We start from the raw sequence: 21,381 nt of genomic DNA, 5'->3' as shown, positions 1-21,381 counted from the left end.
GTTCATGCCCTAATCACTGAGCTAGAAAGTCAGCTATAGGCCTAGTTTTGCTCTCTGGCCCAGTTAATACCTACTTATTTCAAACAAGGCAGAAGATGTCTCTGCCACAGAGGTGTGAGCATACAGATGGTGTATCAGAGTTTTATTTAGCAAGCAGGGTGCTGTTGTCACTCCAGCTAGGGACAAACAGACATCTGCTCCCTGCTTCCTGGACAGATTTTCTAACCACTAGGAAAATCTTGCAACCACACAGACTAATTCAGGTTGGAAGGGGCCTCAGGAGACTGCCTTGTCCATCTGCCTCCTCAAGGCAGGACTAACTACTGCTCCATGCCAGGTTGCTCATGGCTTCATCCAGCCAAGGCTTGAATACCCCCACAGAGGGAGGATGCACCATTGCTCTGGACAACTTCTTCCAGTGTTTGATCACCTGCACAGAGAAGATTTTTTTTTTTGCGTGTCTCCAGTCAGCATTTCCCCTCTTACAGCTTGTGGTCATTGCTCTTGCCCTGTTGCTGAGCTCCTCTGAGAAGAGTCTGGCTCTGCCATCCATCCAGCTCCCCTCAGGCTGCAAAACCTCCATCAAGGCCCAGCTCAGACATCTCTTCTCCAGGATAAACAAACCCAGCTCCTCAGCTTCTCCTCCTGCACCATGACCACCTTGGTGGCCCTTCCTGGGCTCCCTCACATGGGTCAGTCCCTCCCTTGTCCCAGGACCCACAGCTCAGCACAGTCACCCCTTCCCCAGGAGATCCTCAAAGCCAAGTGGAGGGTGGGGATCCCTTCCCTGGACCTGCTGGCTGTACCCGCACCAGCACAGTTCTGGAGGTGGTCGGCCACTTTTGCTGCAAGGGCCTGTTCACTGCTGACCCCCTTCAGCTTGTTGTAAAACAGCATCCAGGGCCTTTTTCGGCAGAGCTGCCCTCAGGGAGTCACCCCCGCAGCCTGCCTTGGTACATGGGGTTAACTCAGTCCAGCGTTGGGACTTTTGTTCTTGCCAACCCCTTCCTTCAGATTGCAGAAGTCCCTCTAAGGGGCAGTCCTGCTGTCCAGTCATCCCCCTGCAAAATGGTATTGCCTGCAAACCTGCGGGGCATGCAATCCATGCAATCACCCAGGTTGTTGATTAAAATGCTAACGCAATATCTACAAAATCCTGCTTTTAACCAAGCACCAGTAAGTCTCTGATCTATTGAGCACTATTCTTTGACTCCTTCAGTCCAGGCAGTTTGCCTTTATGGTCCACTTCTCCTCCAGCTGGCAGTCAGGATGCCACAGGACACTATGTCAAAAGCCTTACTAATTTAAAGGTAAAATATGTTCACTGCTCATTCCTCATCCAAACTGCCAGTAATCTCAAAACAGAAGGCTAATCAGGTTTGTCAGGCATGATTTGCTCCTAATCAACCCATTCTGGCTAGGTTCTTATGCCCTTGAAATATCTTCCATGAAAACCAGCACCATCCCTTTCCTGGAGACTACCGTGAGGTTGATGGGCCCACAGTTCCTCACTCTCACCCTTTCTGATGATGGTTGTGACATTTGCCTTTCCCTGGGCATCAGGAACCTCCCCCAACCACCACAACCCTTCAATGACAACAGACAGCAGCTTCACAATGACACTAGTCAGCTCCCTCAGCAGTATCCAGCATGTCCCCCCTGGTCCCATAGACCAGCTTATTTAAACAGATCCTAACTCCATCCTTCTCTACTGCATGTAACATGTCTCTCCTCCAGGTTTTGCTTCTAGACACAAAGATGATCAGGAAGCCTGAGAGCAGACTCTGCTAAGCATGAAGCAAAGAAAGTATTGAACACCTCAGCCTTATGCATTTCCTGCAGTAAAGGTCACCACTCAGTAGCAGACCCACATTTTCCCTTGTCTTATGTTTCTGATGAAAGTGTTGTGGTTGCCTGCCAGGCCCCTTAGCAGTTTTGATTCCAGACAGGCTTTGACCTTTCTCATTCTGTCCCTACATGCCCAGGTACTGTTTTTCTATTCCTCCTTGGTAGCCCAGTCCTGTTTCCATTTCCTGTATGCTTCCCTTTGGTGTTTGAGTTAAATCAAGTGTTTGCCATTTGGCAAGCTGGCCTCCTGCCAGACCTGCCTGTTCTCCCGCACTTCAGATGATTTTCTTGCCCTTTGAGCAGGTTGTCATCAGCCTTTATGAGCTCACTTACCTTCAGAGGTAGCCTGTCACAGGATCAGTCCTGTGTACTGGCTGGAGTCTTATGTCCTTGCCTTCCTCACTGCTTTCAGGATCTTAAATTCCAGCATCTCACAGCTCCTGCAGTCAAGGCTGCCATTGATTGACAGTTCATTCTCACTCAGGAGTTCAGCAAAGCACCTCCTCTAGTCAGCTTGATCAGCACCTGCACCAATGAATTGTTTTCCATGCACTCCATAAATCTGGATTTCTTGCCTCCCATCACACTGGCCTCTCTGTAGATACTGGCATGGTTAAAGTCCTCCCTGAGAGTCAGAAAGAATTTGAGTGACTTGTTTCAGTTGTCTAAAGAAAACTTTGTCCACAGCCTCTTCTTGATCAAGCACCACCATGACATTACCCTGTTCTGGCTTCTCCTCTGACCCTGATCCATCAGCTCCCAGTAAGCCTCTTACCTATGCCACCATGGGCATGACCATTATTTCTTCTTTCCTGTTCTAGCCATTTTAAAATAAAACAGCCATGGTTACTGTGCTTTGCATGTGTCTCCTGTCAGAGTTAGCTAGGCAAGCTTTCATCCCATCTGCTCAAGGGCCTCAGACAGAAGACATCTTTCTTATAGCCTTGGCATAGGAGAGGCAACAAGCTGCGAGAAGAGGACACAAGCATTTCTAGGGACGCACAAAAGCAGACTTTTGAGCACTCAGAGAATATGCAGGGATTAGCAGTGTGGCTGGGAATTGCATTCGCAGATGCAGGTGCCTAAATTCAACTCAAGGCACCTAAAATTTTAATGATCAGAAAGTATACTATACTCCATTGCTAAGGACATCTCAAAATACCTGGCACTGTGAAGCTATATAATGAAATAAGAATAAAGTCTCCTGTTCCTGAAGTCTATTGATTCTAGCAGGATAAAGAAGAAAAAGGACAGAACGGGTTGCAATCATGATATCACAATGACCACAGACAACCAAATGAGGGAAGAAAATCGGTAAGTCCGTCTGGGTTGGAGACAGGAGGACATCTCTACCTGCCCAATCTGATGGCCTTTATGACAAAATGACTGGCTACATGGACAAAGAGAGAGCAGCAGATGCAATATACCCTAACTTTAGAGAGCACGGCATTTTCACCTGGAAGCTGAAAAAATATGGGCTAGAAGAATGGACTTTCAGATAGGTTGAAAATTGGCTGGACAGATGAGTTTGAAGGATAGTTATCCATGGCTCCTAGTTGGCAGCTGGTAACAAGCAGAGAATCCCAGGCTTTGATGCTGGGGCCAGTTCTGTTGTGCATCTTCCACATGAACCTCAGTGACGACACAGAATGAACCCTCAGCAAGTCTTCCGATGACATGAAACTAGAGGGACATGAGCTTCAGTCCAGAGGCACCATGAGAAACTCGAGGACTGGGTCAACAGGAGCCCCAGGAAGTTCAGCAACCTGAATGAGGACCAGCAAGTGAACGGTGTGTTCTCATTGCAAACAAGACAAACTGCACACTTGACTACATTAGGAGGAGTGTGGCCAGAAGACTAAGAACTTACTGTCCCCTTTTACTCAGCACTGGTGAACCTGCACCTGCAGTACGATGTTCAGCTTTGGCCACTTACTTCAAGAGAGGTGTTGAGAAACTGTGGAGGGTAGTCAAGATGTGAGAAAGCTGGTGACACTGCTGCACGTAACAACCTCAAAGGAAACGCACTAATGTAGCAACCAGGATTCAACTGAGCACCTCTCCTGGAGGGTTAAGTGGCATAATTTCAATATTTTCATTAGCAACTTGGGTAGTGCAAGAGAGAATAGATTTTCAGTATCTTCAGAGACATGTAATTTGGAGGGAGATGCAAAGACATTCTCAGATTCAATAGACAGTAACAAGTGAAAAAGATAGAGTGACACCACATATGAGACAATAACATAGATGCAGAAACAAAGAAGAAAATGCACTACAAGTAGCAGGTTGAAATGAATGAGTGCCAGCAATGCAGTGTTATTACAAAAAAGACAGAGTCAATTCTGGAAATATATTAACAAACCCACCATATATAATAAAATAAGAAGCAATTGCACTGTTTTATATTGCATTTACAATAGCTCAGTTGCAATATCCAGTTTAGGGGATCAGAAAATGAAATAAAAGATTGGAGAGAGTCTACAAGTTTACAAGAAAGCTGGCAAGATGTTCAGGCACCTCCTATTAGAAAGACTGAAGGATATGCAGTCACTTTGACTAAAAAGAGAAAATCTATAGGAGACCTTTAAAACAATTCAATACACAGAATAATATTTTACAGGGGAGAGTTACAGTTTTCTACTTTTCTTTCTGTAAGTAGCCATGGACAACAAAATCCATCTCATTTGTTGAAAATAACATTTAAGTTAAATTTTTAGCAAATTGTGAATTGACATTAGGGGGACCAAGAGACATCTGTGGGTGTTCTCTAAAACTGGTTACAGCAACATCCATCAGGTACTTTGGAAAGGCTTCAAGCTATTTCAGGTCAGAGGATGGATCTAGATGACCAGAGCTCCTCCAGTTCAATACTTCTGTTATCCCATAAAACCCTCCAACAATTTATCTCAAATTGAGGTCCTAGTTTCCCCTGCCAGATACATTAAACAGTAGAACAAAAAAATACACAATTCAATAAATGCTCTGTTTCACTCAAGGAATCACACTTGATAGCCATGGCAGACTTACTATACATACCAACTTTACTAAGCACTTGCGGAGTTCTGGGTGTGAATAAGTCAGTGGTTGACAAGTCGAGAGCTGCCTGTATGTAACTTGCCCATTTACAAGGTACCACAAATCCTCTTTTCTAGAACAGTGAGAGTCAAAAAAGACTTATAGGCAGCCCTGTGTGAAACCCCAGGCAAGACTTCGAGCTGAGAAGCTGCTCCTTTGTGCTCTGTCCCTCAGAGGGGCTCCATTTGCTTCACTGGAGTTTCCTCACACCCTGTCCAAATTATCATCTTACCAACTCACTTATCAACTGCTGGACCAGACTGGAAAAGAGCCTGCTTATCTCCAGCTTCAGCTGCAGTATGTCACAACCAGCTCACAGAGATACCCTCTCTGCTACTTGTCTTTAGTGCTCAGAGGTACATGTTAAATATGCACAATATGCATTATTTTTTTTTTTTTATCCCAGTTAGGAGGCTGTTTGCCAAGACCCTCTGGCCTGGAAAGGTGGTCCTTGTGAGTTAGCTCTCCCTTAGCAGCACAGAGAAAGTTCAGAGCTTCAACAACAAAAGGAAGGGAAGGTCTCTCAGACCTTTTCGGCCCGCTGGCTGCTCTTACGGCAAAGCATTGTCTCTCTTCCTGCAGGGAATGTCTGTCACCCCCGGGAGGGCATGAGCTACGTAGCACCAAGTATACCTCTGTGAAGACGTGGACATATGATGAAGTGATGCCTGCTGATGGGGGACTGGGATTGCTCCACACAGGCTGAGAGCCAGTTGCTCTTTCTGGTAGTTTCTGCCAAGTCACATCAAGCACTACTCAGAGGTTGCTCTGTGTACGAATTCCTCCCAGCTACAAAATTGAGCCTGTCTGTGCAGGGCTACTTGTGCTACCCACTGTCACATTTCTGGGCATTTATTTTTCTTCTCGGTGCTTCCATTGTACCTCACCAATGATAGGCTAATTTGGCAACACTAAGCCATATTCTGAGATCAGGTGCCCTGATTGGCAATGCTCAGGCGTTGCTGCTGCTGCTGTTTTCCACATGCTGGCTGTGAACGAGCTTCCACAAAGCATCTACTCTAGAAAAACAAACACATGCTCAGATACAAGAGCGCTGGGTGGCAGAGCCAAGCATCCCTCATCCCTTCCTCATCATTCGGTCAGCTCTTCCACAGTCCTGGCAGGCACAGGGTCATCAGGAAGATGAAAGGTGCTCTGCTCAGTAACCACATCACTCCCTCCAGTCTCCACCTCTCTCTTCCAGAGACTGGAGGAAGATGATGAATGTCCAGCCAGGTGACGTGGATGCAGCTCACTCAACATATAACACTCTCTTCCCACATAATCTTTCCTTAATTCTCATTTGAGAGTTGCTTCACCTGCTGTGTCACCATATCAAAAATGAAGAGCTAAACCTATTTATCCAAGCTGAAGAGCTAGCCAAATATTTCCAAAACAACCCAAGACTTATTGGCCCAGACAGCTGAATTGGAAACAAACTCTAAAATGCTATAGAATTGCTTACTACTTAAGGGGCAAGAAAAGATAGACCCTTTATTTAAGGACCATGCATTTCTGAGAGACATCAAAATTATGTTCTTCCTGATGTGAGAAATCACAGGCACATTCTAACCCTATTTTTCCAAAGGCACCCAGCGCCTCAGCGGGCTGTGGCAATGGCTAAAAGATACCTGTGTGCTTTAAAGAACCAGGCTTATGGACTGGTGTATACTGCTATGTATGGAAAAATAATGAGTAAAAAAAAAAAAGCATTTGGGGGACACATTTTTGAAAAAGAGCCACAACAGAGGGCAAGCAACTATTTCCAATTCACACTATGGTTCATCATCATTGATGCAACATGGACACAACAGGGAATAAATCTTGGTCCTATTGATGCCAAATGGTGTGAGTTTTCTCACTGACATAATGGTGCCTAGGTTCTTCCTCATGCCACTAACTTCAGAGGAGGACAGTTTGGCAATTTAGAAATTTCACACTATTTCCACAGCTTAGATGTTGCTATATGCTTTGCAAAGTAAAGTCTATGCTACACAACCATGATTTAAAAAAGCCCTTAAGGCAGTCACAGCTGCACCTCTGGGAACAGATTTAACCACAGCAATGATTGCTATACACACATGCTCTGACAGAAAAGATGCTTGCTAAAAATGTAAGCCAGTAAGTAAAAATGGTTAAAGTAGGAACTGACAAGGAGGAAAAATCAAGCATTTCAAAAGCACCAAAACAAGAATCAACCTGTGAAGCCATGTGTTAGGTCTGCAAAGCCACAGTTAAATCTCTGATAACAAAACTCCAGTCTGACAGTGATTCAGATCTAGTTCTGCTTTACTTGAACCAAGAAATTGGGAGGTTGGAAAGCAAAGTTTGAATGAATTGTTTCAGTTTAGCTCTCATAAGTAACTGATGAAATTATCTGTTTGATAAGAAGAAATTTGTGAGACAAGACAGCAGCCAACAGATACAATAAAATCTGTACTGGGTCAACAACACTGAATATGATGTTGCAAATTCTGGAAGAAATTGTTCAGCATGTTTTTGTGACTGGTAAGTTTATCAAGTGGATTTCTCTTAATCCTCCACATAACAAAATACTGCTTTCATTATTTAAATGCTGCAGCTGTGAAAAGGGGTTCAAATCCTAACTGCAGAGCTTTTAAAATAATTTACAGGAGATATATACCTCATAATTTTAAGTAATAAAAGGTTTGCTCTGCAACTGTGACGGGGACAAAGATTTTTTTAATTGAAATATGACATGGCATATTCTCTCGCAGCTATCTAGTCCACCAATGCCTAGAATAAGACATTGCGAGACAAGCAAGTTCAGAGACCGCCTCATCTCCTGTCCCTCTGTGTACCATAGTTGTTCCATAACTGTTCTTCAAGGTATATAAGGAGAACTTCACCAGGGTCTTTGTGGAGCAGATTTATGGGCCTGCTCACAAAGTGCTGCCAGCCCGTGGCTCCTGTAGCATCTAGCTGGAACGCAAAGACCTCAGCCCTCAGCACAGGAGAAGGCCTTCGTGGCTCTCCCACACTCGTGTCAGATAACTGTGAATTAGTCACAAGGCACGTGTAAATCAGTGAGTGGGCTAACATATAAATTACCAATTGTGGAGCCTTTTGCTACCCAGTGTATTTCTTTTGTACTCGAGGCAGATTTCATTCCTCATGCATATTTCACTCCATTTTTCCTTCCTGCAGTATTTGTGCCATTTATCTTGTCCTATATTCACTTTCCTTTTTTTCCCACTTTTGGGAAAAGCATCTAATATCCCTGTAGCATTAGTTTTTCTTTGTTAATGTCAAAAAAATGTTAATCCGTGAAGACTTGCTTCCTAGATAATGTTAATTCAGCTGCCAGTTTTATAATAGGATTATGCTTTCCAGGATTTAAAAATCCCACTTGTTAGCTACAAAACAGACTTCTCCTAACAGCTATAAAATCTAATTTAATCCCTATTGGCATTAACTAAATAGCTGAGGTATAATTTCTGTCTAGCTACACTTAACACCCTGCTATCGCCATTACTATATAAAATTCCCTTTGAAGTTATAAAAGAAACTGTTCAGTAGGATAAACAGGGTCTCACGAGTCCAATCATATGCTATCTCCAAGGCATAACAAATGTTGTTTACATATTATAAGGATTTTGTGGACAGTTTATTTAAATAGATTCACCCATGTTTACATGTATTAATTTGCCCTTTTTCTCAAGAAAATGCCTACTAAATTACGATCTAAAATTATTCTCTTTAAAAATAATTGGTTAACAAGTGGAAGATTGGGTCTGTGTGGAATCAAAGTTTAAAATGTAACCAAATAACCTGACTAAGCTTGAGGAAAATACCAATTTGTTCAACATATCTCCTTTTAATGCACACTTGTACTGTGAAACCTCAGAAGAGGAAGTTATCTCAAGCCTGGCATGGAAGGAGCTATTTCAAGGCAATCTAGTAAAAGAATGTAACAAGTAAGGAGGAAAGAATGAGCAAGCCATGGTTTATAATGATCCTAAAATGAACAGCCAGGATCTTCACAACTCTTTGCTCCCAAATGAGGAACAACACAAGGATTTATGGTCTTCTGGAGCTCTGTGATCAGAAATTAAGGAAAACATTTACAATTATTTTCTCCCAATCTTGAAATAACTGGCAAACACATTGTTCTGGAGAGGGTAGTTGTAATGCACTGCCATGAAAGAAGGATGGCAAAAAGTGCTATTACAGTGATCTGCTGCAGACATGTTACACAGCCATTCAGGAGTTGAAACAGCCATCTCAGAGCAACCAAGCCGCTCTAAAGACAGAAATTGTACTCAAACTCAGAAAACACTAAGATTTTATTTATCCTTTCAGAAAAGATGCAAAGTGCTGATCAGACTCCACAGTCAGCTTATCACTTTACTTACTGATAAACAAGAAGAGAGATCATAATCTCCCTTGTGATATTTGTAGCCAAGAGGAAAGATGGGCAACCTCAGCAAAGCAGCTTACATTAACACCCAAATCTGTAGTATGCTGAATTTGGAGATGCATGCATTTGTATTTGGAGACAGATATACAATATACTTTGGTCAATGCATTTAGACATGCTAACAAGAGCACATGCTCCATACATAAATAAAACCACTGCCAAACCAGCAACTTTCAAATGCAGGTGTTTTGACTTGCCTGAAATAAAGAAAAAAAAAGGCATGCTTTTTGCTGCTTTGCAAAATAATTCCTTGTTTGGAAGCCCAAACTCTGGGCATGGTGATGTGCAACCTGGGGACACATTAAGAGTTTTTGTGCCCCTGGAGCCTGCTGCATACTGCATAGCCAGCAGAATTATGCAGGTTTAGATGTGAGTAAACAAAAGCATGTACTTCCTAATGCTCTGTCCCTGTTTATTATAGCTTTCACAACAGTGACTAGAAAAATCACAAGAGCTGCTTATTGTGTTCTATTCTGGTGTGTGAGTGCGCAATGAATTCATGGCTCTGGATGCTCTCCAGTTTCAGTAAGTCAGAGATGTGTTTTTGTCGCTAAAAAGAGTACCAGCCTGTTCCAGGGAAGTGTATTCTCTTGGTGTATAAAGCACTGTTTAACATACAGTCTTTTCACAATTCAGAGAAGAAAGTCATTCACAGAATATGTAAAAATCAGGGCTTTAGGCAATCATAATCCGTGTGTTTTGTCTTCTGTTGAGCAGAGATAAATTACTCCACTCTAAGTTGACGGGATGTCATGGCATTGGCTTAGTTTGTGGTGGAAATAAAAGGCTGGTTTTAGATGGTTTTACGCTTATTTTGGGAATCGTGTGTCCTGCAAGTAGCACAGCACACATGCCTTCAAGTCAATATCCAGTGGAGTGTAGAAGGAAGAAGTTCAAACTCCTGAAGGACTTAATCCTGAATTACTCATTTAGACACAAATGCCTTTAATTATGAAATGTTATCCTGAATAAGGACTGCAGAGTCTGCAGCACTGTAAGTACCGTGGACTCTTGCTACTTGGACATCTCCAGTGGAAGGAAATGAGGCTTCCACACAGGCACTGGTGGTTTAGTTCCCACCACTGAGTGCTAGGATCCTTTTCTCTGGTCTCCAGAGAATAATAGATGAAACAAAAGGCAACAGAGATTAAATGTAATGCTTTTAGCTGATACCTGCCAGGATTCCCAAGCCTAGCCATGACCACACACATCGTCACCCTGCAACTTCCATGTGTACGGCTACGCTGTTCCTCTATCTCACATAAAAAATTATTTTCTCTTATCCAGCATCGTGCCACACTTCCTTGTCCTGCTACCTAATAATACAACTAAACTCCATGTAAACAGGGAATGTTTAAACAATCTTCTGAGTATCCCTAAGGTTCCCCCTACTCCTCACCATCCTGGGACAGGTCCAGCTTTGATGGCGCCAATGCACTGGGAAAAGTACGGTGCATTTCCACCTTCTCTTACCTCATCAGCCCAGATGTCCAATTAAATCAGACCAAAGGTCCACTAGACCACTACCTTGACTGTGAGTGTAGAGATACCTCATAAAAAAGTTTATCAAAGAGGGCAAGCACTGTATTCTTTGTGTGTCCTACCACTTTCTTATCCATGTCCCTGTTAATGAGGTCTGTGGGTTTCCTCATGCTTGGCCTGCCTCTTGGTCTACAAAACGTGGCCCTTGCAACGTGAAAGAATAAGCAGGGTGCACTACTGGTTACGAGCACAACAGAGTCCTAAATTCAAGACTAAGTTTCAAGGATAATTGCAATAGAAACTTGGACATACAAACATATTCCTCTGTCTGCTCGCAGCCAACAAAAAGCAAAGGAGACCTGGAGTGAATGGTGTTGAGTGCTGAAAACCTCTGTGACTGCAATCTGGGCAGTACCTTTCTGATTTCCTCATCCTCAGTACCACTGCAGCCCTGACAACACAACGCAACATATGGCTCTGCATACAAACAAAAGTCTGCCCAAATTTGATCCAACAGATTGTTTCTAAGCTACATATGTATACTGAACTTGTATTGGCTTGACTTTCTGCAGCACACTTGGAACTCAATGGCTCTCTTCAAACTAAGTGCTAGATGCTCAATGGCTGTGCAGCCAGCTCCTTCCTGCTATGAAAACAGATGAAATACTGAAAACGGGTCCAGAAATGTGTAGTAATACATGAATTCTAGTCCCGCAATTAGCCTTCAGCACCCAGGTGTGCTCATGTGCCTGCAGACAGTGGACTACACGTGAAGAGTTGAAATACTGCGAATTCCAAATCTACACAAACATTAGGTGTATGTTTGAAAATATTTTTCTAGTTCTATTAGTGTATTCCTGCCTGAAATCCTTGTTAATAGTGAGAGAAGACATTTTCCCTAAGTTTCTAGGCACCATTCTGTCAGCAGTAATAGTTATATCAGAACATGTCCAAGTCAAAATTAATTGGATACATCTGAATCAGTGGAAAAGAAATAACTGGCAATTCAAAGGCTCTGCTCGAAGAGACACGGGCATTACTGAGCTCATTAAGAAAAAAATTGCTGAATATTGCGATTGCCCTTATGAATCCTCAAATCTTTATTTAAGCAAGAAGATTGCCTTGTAGAGTAAAACAATAGGAACAAAAACTTTTATTGTCACAGTTACCACTCAGGAGTGGCAGTTCTTCCAGGACCATGGTGGGATTAATAAGGAAATGAAAACACTTTACAACTTTCATAAAAATGTATATTCATCAGAACTCTTCAAGGATCAAAAAGGCCTTGCAGAGTTTCACTGTACAGTTCAGCTTCCCTACAATAAACCAGAGAGACTTTCGGACTCCCCAATTCCTATAGAAGAAATTTCCCATGCTACTGAGACTTCTAATAATGGTAAGCCACTGGGGAAAGCAGCATTCCCATTTTAATTTTGTGCCTCTTTTGAAGAGAAGTCACCCTACTATGTGCCTGTGTACATTTAATCATTCTCTACACACTTTATCAGCAAGGCTTCTCCCTGTAGGAGGAATACAATTAGGTACAGTACTAATTTATTATAAATAAAGCAAAGACCTGGTAAAATAACCTAGTTATCAATGTTTCATGCAACTGTGCCTACAAAGTACTAGCTAACGTTCTCACTAGGAGCCTAGAGAAATAGCTGCAGCATTGACAAATCCTAACCAACTTGGCTTTATTAAAATAAAAAATCACATCATACAGGAAAACTGTTGATTTTAATTGAGGTAGCTAGAGATTTATGGAAACCAACTGCAGCTTTTCTCCACTGATACTGTAAAGCCTTCAATAAGACCAATAAGGAAATTTCAATAAGGAAAGCCCAGGATTTTTTTTTTTTTTGTATGCCATGCTGACCGATTTATGTATTTATCTCCACCCCAAAATTTACTTGAAGTGTTATTTCATATGCAAGAGCCTCTTCTCATCAGTGATAAGGAATAAAAAGGTTAGAAGGCCTCAGATTAGGAGAAAAATGGTAGGCAAGGATGCTCTCTTGCCAGCGTGCTGTTTGTTCTGACCCCAGGATCAGATCACTAGAGAGATGGAGGAGGCATTCTCATGAGGCGAAATCTCCATAAAATCAGCATGTATGCGGATGATCTGCTCTTAACTGCAATGAACCCAGAGTCATCTCTTACGTTTGCCTTATTCATAATGGAACAGTTTGAAAAGTGGTCAGGCTTTAATCCTATTTTTAAAACCAGACGATTCAAAATAATTAATTGAATCTTTTTTTAATTCCGTGGCACAGCACAGCAACGATCTTTTAAGTGGCTGCTACAAGATATTAAGTGGGAACAAATTAATGCTATGACCCTAAGAGGCCATGCTGCAGATAAGCAAAATATGTCCTTCCCTATCCATCCTCCTATCCATCCTTTTAGCCAAACCAAACTTGCCCTTGCTGGAGAGGAGAGCAGGGAGAACTGAAGAGGCTCAGGGCCTGACACCTCCCCTCTTCAGGAAAGGATGTGAGGAAAGGACAGAGCTGAAGCTTCTTCTTCCCCAGCTTCTGTTGCCCAAGTGCTGGAGGAGAGAGCAACTTCTTTCTAAAAGAGATAAAGTGACATAATCACCATTCACAGCAAAAAGGGCTTAGGAACTTAAACATTTTGTTTACAGTGCAGCCCTGAATAATAATAAATTTTATTAGATGAATGAGATCTATCTGGTTCTAGAGGAACAACAATAAAATTTCACATTTTCAACAGTTTCATGCCAGAGGACCCCCCCCAGATGTTCCCCAGCCATACGTACACTCTGAGGGACTGCTTTTACACCTCTGATAGAAAAATGCTGGGGGTAGGAGGAAGGAAGACGGAATTTTGTTTTGATTTCTAATTATAACACTGGCATTCCATGTGAAAATAAAAGGCCAAACCCTAGCCCCTTCAAAATTTGCCTGAGGTAACTTCCAAAGGTCATCTTTGGCAGAAGGGACTGTGCCCTGGCTGGCCTCGTGGCACACTAAAGAAAGGCGTCATATCTTCCAGTTACTCAAAATCATCCTACTGACCTCAGTGAAGAGAAAGCCACTAATAGCACTGGTTTGGGGTCATCAAAATGCTTTGAAACTCTTCTCAAGGACTTGGAAAGAGGCAGAACACTATGGTAGCAGATCCAACTGGTCTCTGGCCAGGCTGACCTGGCAGCTAACACCTCCTGGATGCTCTGAGGAATAAGAGCACTGAAGACAGGATCCTGCTGAAAAAAGGTGCTGTTCTAGAAAACTCTCTTGTAGGTGCGGTAACCTTACAAGACCCATGGGAACTAACAACAAAATCTCAGCCCATTCTTGTCTTTGGAAAATAAAAACACTGGTGCGGAAATCTTCCTTCCTCCCTCCAACAGAAGGAGGGAACTTTTCCACCTGATAATAGGTTCACGTGGCATGGAAGCACAGCGAGTTGTGCAGATCTACAGAGAAAGCTACAACAGAACATGTTGGCTTGGCTGAGAGGCCTTGAGCTATCTTCAGACAGCTCAGCTCCCACACAGAGACTTCTCAATGGCATAACATGCCATTCAGGTTACTGGCTTATATGACTTGGTCAAGCATGTTGATGCAGCCATCTTTTTTATCTTTTTCTCTTTTACAATTAAAACGAAAAAACAGTCAGGCCTTCTCCTGCAAAGACCTAAAATAGATACAGGCTATTTTTTTACCATTTCACAAAATGTCTCTACAATATGATGCATTTGCAACCTATCAACATTGCAATCTGTATTATTTCTAATTTTATAGTTTCATAATTTCTATTTGAACTATTCACTTATATAATATCACCAAGCGAGCAATTCTGAGTCATTTCTTTAAAATGGAGACATTTTTCTCAACACCGGAGAAACTTCACATGTACATCAGTGGGAAAGAACTCCTGTCTTCATCTAAATAGTGGCTCAGGGAAAGTAATTTTCCTTTAGCAGTATTCAGTTCTCCCCCCAACCAAAAACTAAATTTCTGTTCTAGAAATTACCAATGTCTTACAGAGTCAGACACCTGGAGAGGCAGTTGACAGTCCACATTGTGTGACATTATGCATTTGAACCTCTAAAAACAGCATGTGGAGACCCAAACAGGATTTGAGGTCAGCATGACTAGTAGGCTATGTTCAGCAAGACTAAAGCTAACTCCGTAAAAGAAGGCTGAAATTTTCAGCAACACTGGGATATCTTCTTACCATTTTCTCTATTCTGAATTTTTGAAGAGCTCCTACAGCTCTATCCAGTCCCAAAGAGGCTGCAAAAGCCTCAGGTGTCCTACTCACACCAGCATCAGCGCTCACCCTACTTGTAGGCTCCATATTCAGCATATTATAACTTCGCTTTTTAGCCATTTCTTCCCACTGGTTCCCCTTATAGGTTAGGAATTTTGTCCTTGTGAAGTTCTTGCTGAAAGTTTTTGGTTTGTTGGTTTTTGTTTTTTTCTGATTTAGTCAAACTATCAACTAGAAAAAAAGATTGAAAAGATGGAGAAGTCAACAGATGATAGCCGAAAACATGGTCAGTGTTGTAGCTCTTGAAGGTAAGAAATGCAGGCAGCAAAACGGTATGCAGATTAGGGTATGGGCTCCCTTCTTCTGGTGCTCTCTGTGAGCCATTACAAAACATAATTGTGAGGGGACGGCACAGGGGAGAAAATCCTCCAAAACTGATTTGAGATAAGACACTGTATAGAAAATAGTTAAAGATTTTAAATTTACAACTGCTGCTTCAAAAGCAGCTATTGCAATAAGATGCAGTTTTGCAAATGTTACCAGCTTTGGTTATAGGAAGCTCAGCTTCCTTGTTTCCCTCTATGTGAGCAATTGAGTGGAGCTGCTGACATTCCAGATTCTTAATCTCTCCAAATCTAATTTACTCCAAACACAAACCACACAGTATCTTGTTAAAATAGACTTGTGAAGATGTGATTCAAACTTGCTGCTTGGATTGATGCAAGTGAAGGCCTTCTGTAGATATGTGAGTTTGGCCCAAGGCACTGTGAAGTTTCAACCAGGTCCTGATTTTCCTCAAACCCAACATTTTGGCAGCACTTTCAAGAAAATCCATAGGTAGCATTTTTATTGATATAAAGCACAGTAATAAATAGCTAAATTCATAAGTACTATTTGTTTTAAGAATAATGATTAAGGGACAGACTCAGTGTTGCTGGATTTCCCACTGATATTTTTTCTTCTTTTTCTGATGACCCATTTTCAACAGGCCACTAAATACTGTACTTTAGTGCATGTTCTTGACATATCTTTCACACAGTCTCCAAACACCTCAGAAACATTAATAAATTAAGCTGCAAGAGCACAAGTTCAGCTTCACATTCACAGAACCTAAGTCTCAAAGTCTTCCTGAGTATCTGTGGCAGATCTAGAAATGAAATTCAGTCTTCCAATCACTTTCAATTACACTTTGCTACTAGATCATAAAGACACACAGTCTAATTCAGGTTGGAAGTGGCCTCAGGAGACTGCCTCGTCCATCTGCCTCCTCAAGGCAGGACTAACTACTGCTCCATGCCAGGTTGCTCATGGCTTCATCCAGCCAAGGCCTGAATACCCCCACAGAGGGAGGATGCACCATTGCTCTGGACAACTTCTTCCAGTGTTTGATCACCTGCACAGAGATGATTTTTTTTTTGCGTGTCTCCAGTCAGCATTTCCCCTCTTACAGCTTGTGGTCATTGCTCTTGCCCTGTTGCTGAGCTCCTCTGAGAAGAGTCTGGCTCTGCCATCCATCCAGCTCCCCTCAGGCTGAAAAACCTCCATCAAGGCCCAGCTCAGACATTTCTTCTCCAGGATAAACAAACCCAGCTCCTCAGCCTCTCCTCCTGCACCATGACCACCTTGGTGGCCCTTCCTGGGCTCCCTCACATGGGTCAGTCCCTCTTTTGTCCCAGGGCCCGCAGCTCAGCACAGTCACCCCTTCCCCAGGAGATCCTCAAAGCCAAGTGGAGGGTGGGGATCCCTTCCCTGGACCTGCTGGCTGTACCCGCACCAGCACAGCTCTGGAGGTGGTCGGCCACCTTTGCTGCAAGGGCCTGTTCACTGCTGACCCCCTTCAGCTTGTTGTAAAACAGCACCCAGGGCCTTTTTCGGCAGAGCTACCCCCAGGGAGTCACACCCTCAGCTTGTCTTGGTGCATGGGGTTAACCCAGCCCAGCGCTGAGACTTTGCTTTTACTTTGGTTGATTTCATTACTTTTCTGTCACGTTGTTCTTCCAGCTGTAAAGCCCCATTAGAAGAGCAGCTGTGCTCTCCAAGGTATAAACTGCACCCCAGTTCAGTTTCATCATGAATCTGGTGAAAGTCCACTACATCCCATCAACTAGGTTGCTAGTGAAGAAGTTAAAACAGTATTGGCCCCAGCAGAGGTAAGCGTAAAACAGCACTCAGCATGGATCACCTGATCCCTGCCAAACTGCCCCTCGCCCTGTAGTCTATCCATCCAGTCCATTTTTACTCAGGTTGATGGCCAGGATATTACGACAGACCATGATAAATGCCCTGCTAGAGTCAAGGTAGACAAAATCAATTCAGTTCTCATATTAATACTTCAAGACAATAATTTGTTCAGAGAAGGTGAACAGGTATGTCAGGTGTGATTTGCTTCTGATCAGCCTATTCTGGCTAGGTCCTCATGCCATTGAAATATCTTCCATGAAAAACAGCACCATCGCTTTTCTGGAGACTACCGTGGGGCTGATGGGCCCTCAGTTCCCCATTCTTACCCTTTCTGATGACAGCTGTTACGTTTGCCTTTCTCCAGACATCAGAAACCTCTCCCAGTGACCACGATCTTTCAGTGATGACAGACAGTAGCTTCAGGATGACTCTAGTCAGCTCCCTCAGTGACCTCCAGCGTGTCCTGTCTGATACCATGGGCCAATTTATTTAAATAGACTCTAGCTCCATCCTTCCCTACTGTGGTGACTACCACCCCTCCTTTTTACTTTTGCTGCTGATGCACTCGTAGTAGCCATTCTTGTCCTGCTCATCCCTCACCAGCTTTGATTCCACCCAAGCTCTGACCTTCTTCATTCTGTCTCTACATGGCCTGGACAACACTTCTGTGTTGCTCCTTGGTTGCCTGTCCCCACTTTTACCTCCTGTCTGCTTCCTTTTTACATTTAAGCTCAGTCAGGGGCTCATCTGTCATCTCATATTCCCATTACAGATTTTCCCCCTAATTTCTTTGAAATCTTATACCCAGTGGCATAACTGCCCTTCACTTCAACAGAGCTAGAATTCTACCACCCTTTAGAAATTACTACTAGCAACTCTGTCACCTCGATTAGAAAATTTTCATTTGTTGTCATCCTCTATTACAAATAGATGCTTCTACTATAAATTATTTGGTTTATATAATTAAGATGCATCTAAAACCACTACAGTTTAACACACAGTTGTGTCTTCTGTCATCTTCCAGCAGCAGCCTCCCAAATATGACCTAAACAATACTAAGTCATGGTGCCAGCAGATACAACCTTACTCTTCCACACAGAATTTCGGCAACTAGAAAATGTTTTCCAACTGTCTTCAGCAGTACACATGCACATTCAGCAACACTATTTTCACTTTTCAGAACCAAAATAGATATATGCCAACTCTGTAAACTTTTTTCTTTCCAGTATACCTGTAAAGACCTGGAAGTAAAGCATCAGCTCCCAAGAAACAGAAAAGACTAAAATTTCATCCATATTTTTGAGATTACATGGGAAAATTTTCAAGCCTATTTTCAAAACTTTCTGGACAAGACATTCATATTCAAATGCTAAACAATGTTTGCTGTAGTCTGAAGCACTGAAAAATGGACAGGACAACTGACAAATATAAAAGTGATGCAAAAATGAAGCAAAAATTATGTAAAAATGATGACAAACTTATGTTCCTGTTCACAAATACCTTTAACTGGGAAACTTTTACATGAGTTTCTCATACGCATTGTTTAAGACATGAAAGATTTTTAAATGGTTATTTTCAGATATTTAAAAGATCTGCTTGCAACAAAAACTGAATGTATTGTATGTTGGATCATTCTCTCTTCTTTCACAATTCAATGTCACAAAACACTTGGCACTGGTACTTAACACATCCACACCTCTTTCCCATGCTGCTCTCCACACCGGCTTTCTTGCAGCTCCTTCAATCTAAACCACCCTCCAAACCCTGGTGCACCCTGGTTGTAACTTCTCCTTCCTTGAGAAACACCCCTAACAGCACTTCTTCCAAAAAGCTCAACAAGGAATTCTTTCTAAACACCACCAGGCTCGAATCCAAACCCACACTGTTTTGCTCACAATTTGAAGATGCTTTTGTTTCAAGAACAAACACCCCATCTGGTGATTCTGAACTAACTCTTCCTTTCCTGCTTCTCTTCTCACAGACCATTTTCTCCTCTTCCCTTAAAAATATGCAACAATAATAACAGTATTTCCCACTCTTCTTTGATGAGAGCTTATGCCCAGCTCTGTATTCTTTTAAAACTCCCTCCCCACTCACTCACACAGAATCACTTTCAGTTCTGGGTAAGCAGATTTTCCTAACATCTTCAGAAAGCCTATCACTGTTACATTACTTTGTATATCTTAAGATTTATCTTTGTCTCTCTGGTTCTCACTTCCCCAAGGCAAAGACAGTGTTTTTCCACATGTTCTCTTTAGCACTGATTGTATCACACTGATAATTTTTAATTACCTTCCTGTTCAGAGCCACGCCGTCTTCACAGTCCAGCACCGCACAATCTACATTTAGTGACGGGATTTTTCGTATCTTCTTTTCATCATCCGCAGGTACATACAGCACAGCTCGCCTGGGAACATACTTGTGAGATGATGCAAAGTGATAACTAAGCTTAGGAACACCAGCTGGCAGAGAAGAATCCACCCTGTAAAGGATATTGCTGAAATTAGACTCTTGGCTACAGTGCTGTAAAGAACACTTGACAACATTTCAAAAGTGAAACATTCCTACCTAGATAGTGGATGGTTTGGGGTTATTTATATGTTGTTGGTTTTTTTTTTTTTCCCTTAGGAAGAGCCAAGGTAGAGAGGTATAACAGTTAATTGCAGCATAAAACTCTAAAACTACAATTTCAACAGAAGTTGCAAACTTAAACGCTCAGAACTGAAGAGCTACCAGGGCTGAGGTTATCCATGCAGACTTAATTATGCTGCCCATTCTGTGTGCTATGGCAAGTATTAAATACAGAAAGGTGCTGGTTGTTTTTCCCCCATCATAGGCTTCTCCCAAAGGATGGAGTCGTTGCTGAGAACGGACCGGGACTGCTTTAGGGAGGAGGGTGCAATCTGCCACGTTTGCTCCAGGAGCTGGATGACATGCTGTGAATGAAGCAGGGGTGTTGGTTAAAGCAAACATGGGTTTGCGATGTTGATTTTGTGACTTTAGCGTTATATCAACAAATGTATTTGCATGCAAATTTTAAATAAGCAAAATCGATGGGGATGGGAAAATCAGGAAAACAGGAATGAAAACTCCACGTCATGTGGAATTGCACTAATCCCAACATGTCCTCCCAGAAGCTTTCAAATTCATAGCACAGCCTTCCGTCGACAGAGCTCATAAATCCACCAGAATCATCAGCAGGTTGTGAGCTGCGGCACCTTTTAAAATTTATAAATGCCTTGTGCACCACACTTCAGTGCAGGTGTGAGCCTGTGCTGTGCATGGTCCGTAGGTGTCAGGTCTGTGGTGGTCTCTACCCCATCCCAATATTCCCAGTGAGGGACCCGCTAACCCACCCCAGGCATCAGCCTGGTTGGTGCATGTGGAGGCAGTGGAGCTGCTGGGGGAGGCTGCCCTCCAGTGCGGTAGGGAGCTTGCTTTGCTCCATAAATTACAAGCACAGAGAAATAAATTGCAGAGGGTGCCACTGTGTTTCATGGCCTTCCAAAAAAAAAACCCAAAACAACCCTTGCCTGCTCCTGTTCCTCCCCATTTCACGCTGTACCCTCCAGGCCTATTCGGCTACATCAAAAATGGGGACAAAATAATACATTTTGCCTTCTTACTCAGAGCACAACTCATTTATGCCACAAAATAATCCTACCATATAACACCATTAAGTGTTATCATGCATATTATTCAGCACTTTGAATAATGCAAAGCTTTTCTAGCACCATGCTGAACATGTCATTATCACATCATGTCAGGGACCCATGCATTTTCCTATGCCCCTCTTAATAACGCTTCCCAAGTTGCTAAACATGGCTGCAGGCGCAAGTGGGTTATGTTCCAAGTGAACATGACTAACCCCCTCAAATGCTTGGAAATTAGTTCAGTCAATCTAAATCAGAGCCAACATGAGGTGTCATTGACAGATCACCACGACACTTGCCTTTCTAAGCTAACCCCATCAAAGAATCACAGAATGGTTGGGGTTGGAAGGGACCTCTGGAGATCATCTAGTCCAATCCACCTGCTAAAGCAGGTTCACCCAGAGCAGATCTCACAGGAATGTGTCCAGGTGGGTTTTGAATGTCTCCAGAGAAGGAGAC

General features: G+C 42.7%; 1 protein-coding gene across 2 annotated transcripts in view; it reads right to left on the bottom strand.

The window, feature by feature from the left end:
- Nucleotides 1-21,381, bottom strand: part of CLYBL (citramalyl-CoA lyase) — a 179,669-nt gene that overhangs the window by 65,669 nt on the left and 92,619 nt on the right. For both annotated transcript variants that reach the window (XM_065847709.2, XM_071807024.1), the window contains exon 2: nt 19,562-19,751. In XM_065847709.2, coding sequence (XP_065703781.2) covers nt 19,562-19,751 — 190 coding nt within the window. The remainder of the gene's footprint in view (nt 1-19,561; nt 19,752-21,381) is intronic.

The sequence above is a fragment of the Patagioenas fasciata genome, chromosome 1, assembly GCF_037038585.1.
Source record: "Patagioenas fasciata isolate bPatFas1 chromosome 1, bPatFas1.hap1, whole genome shotgun sequence".
In the NCBI taxonomy this organism is placed as follows: domain Eukaryota; kingdom Metazoa; phylum Chordata; class Aves; order Columbiformes; family Columbidae; genus Patagioenas; species Patagioenas fasciata.
The sequence above is the reverse complement of the archived record's forward strand: the minus strand, read 5'-3'. Positions and strand labels throughout refer to the sequence as shown.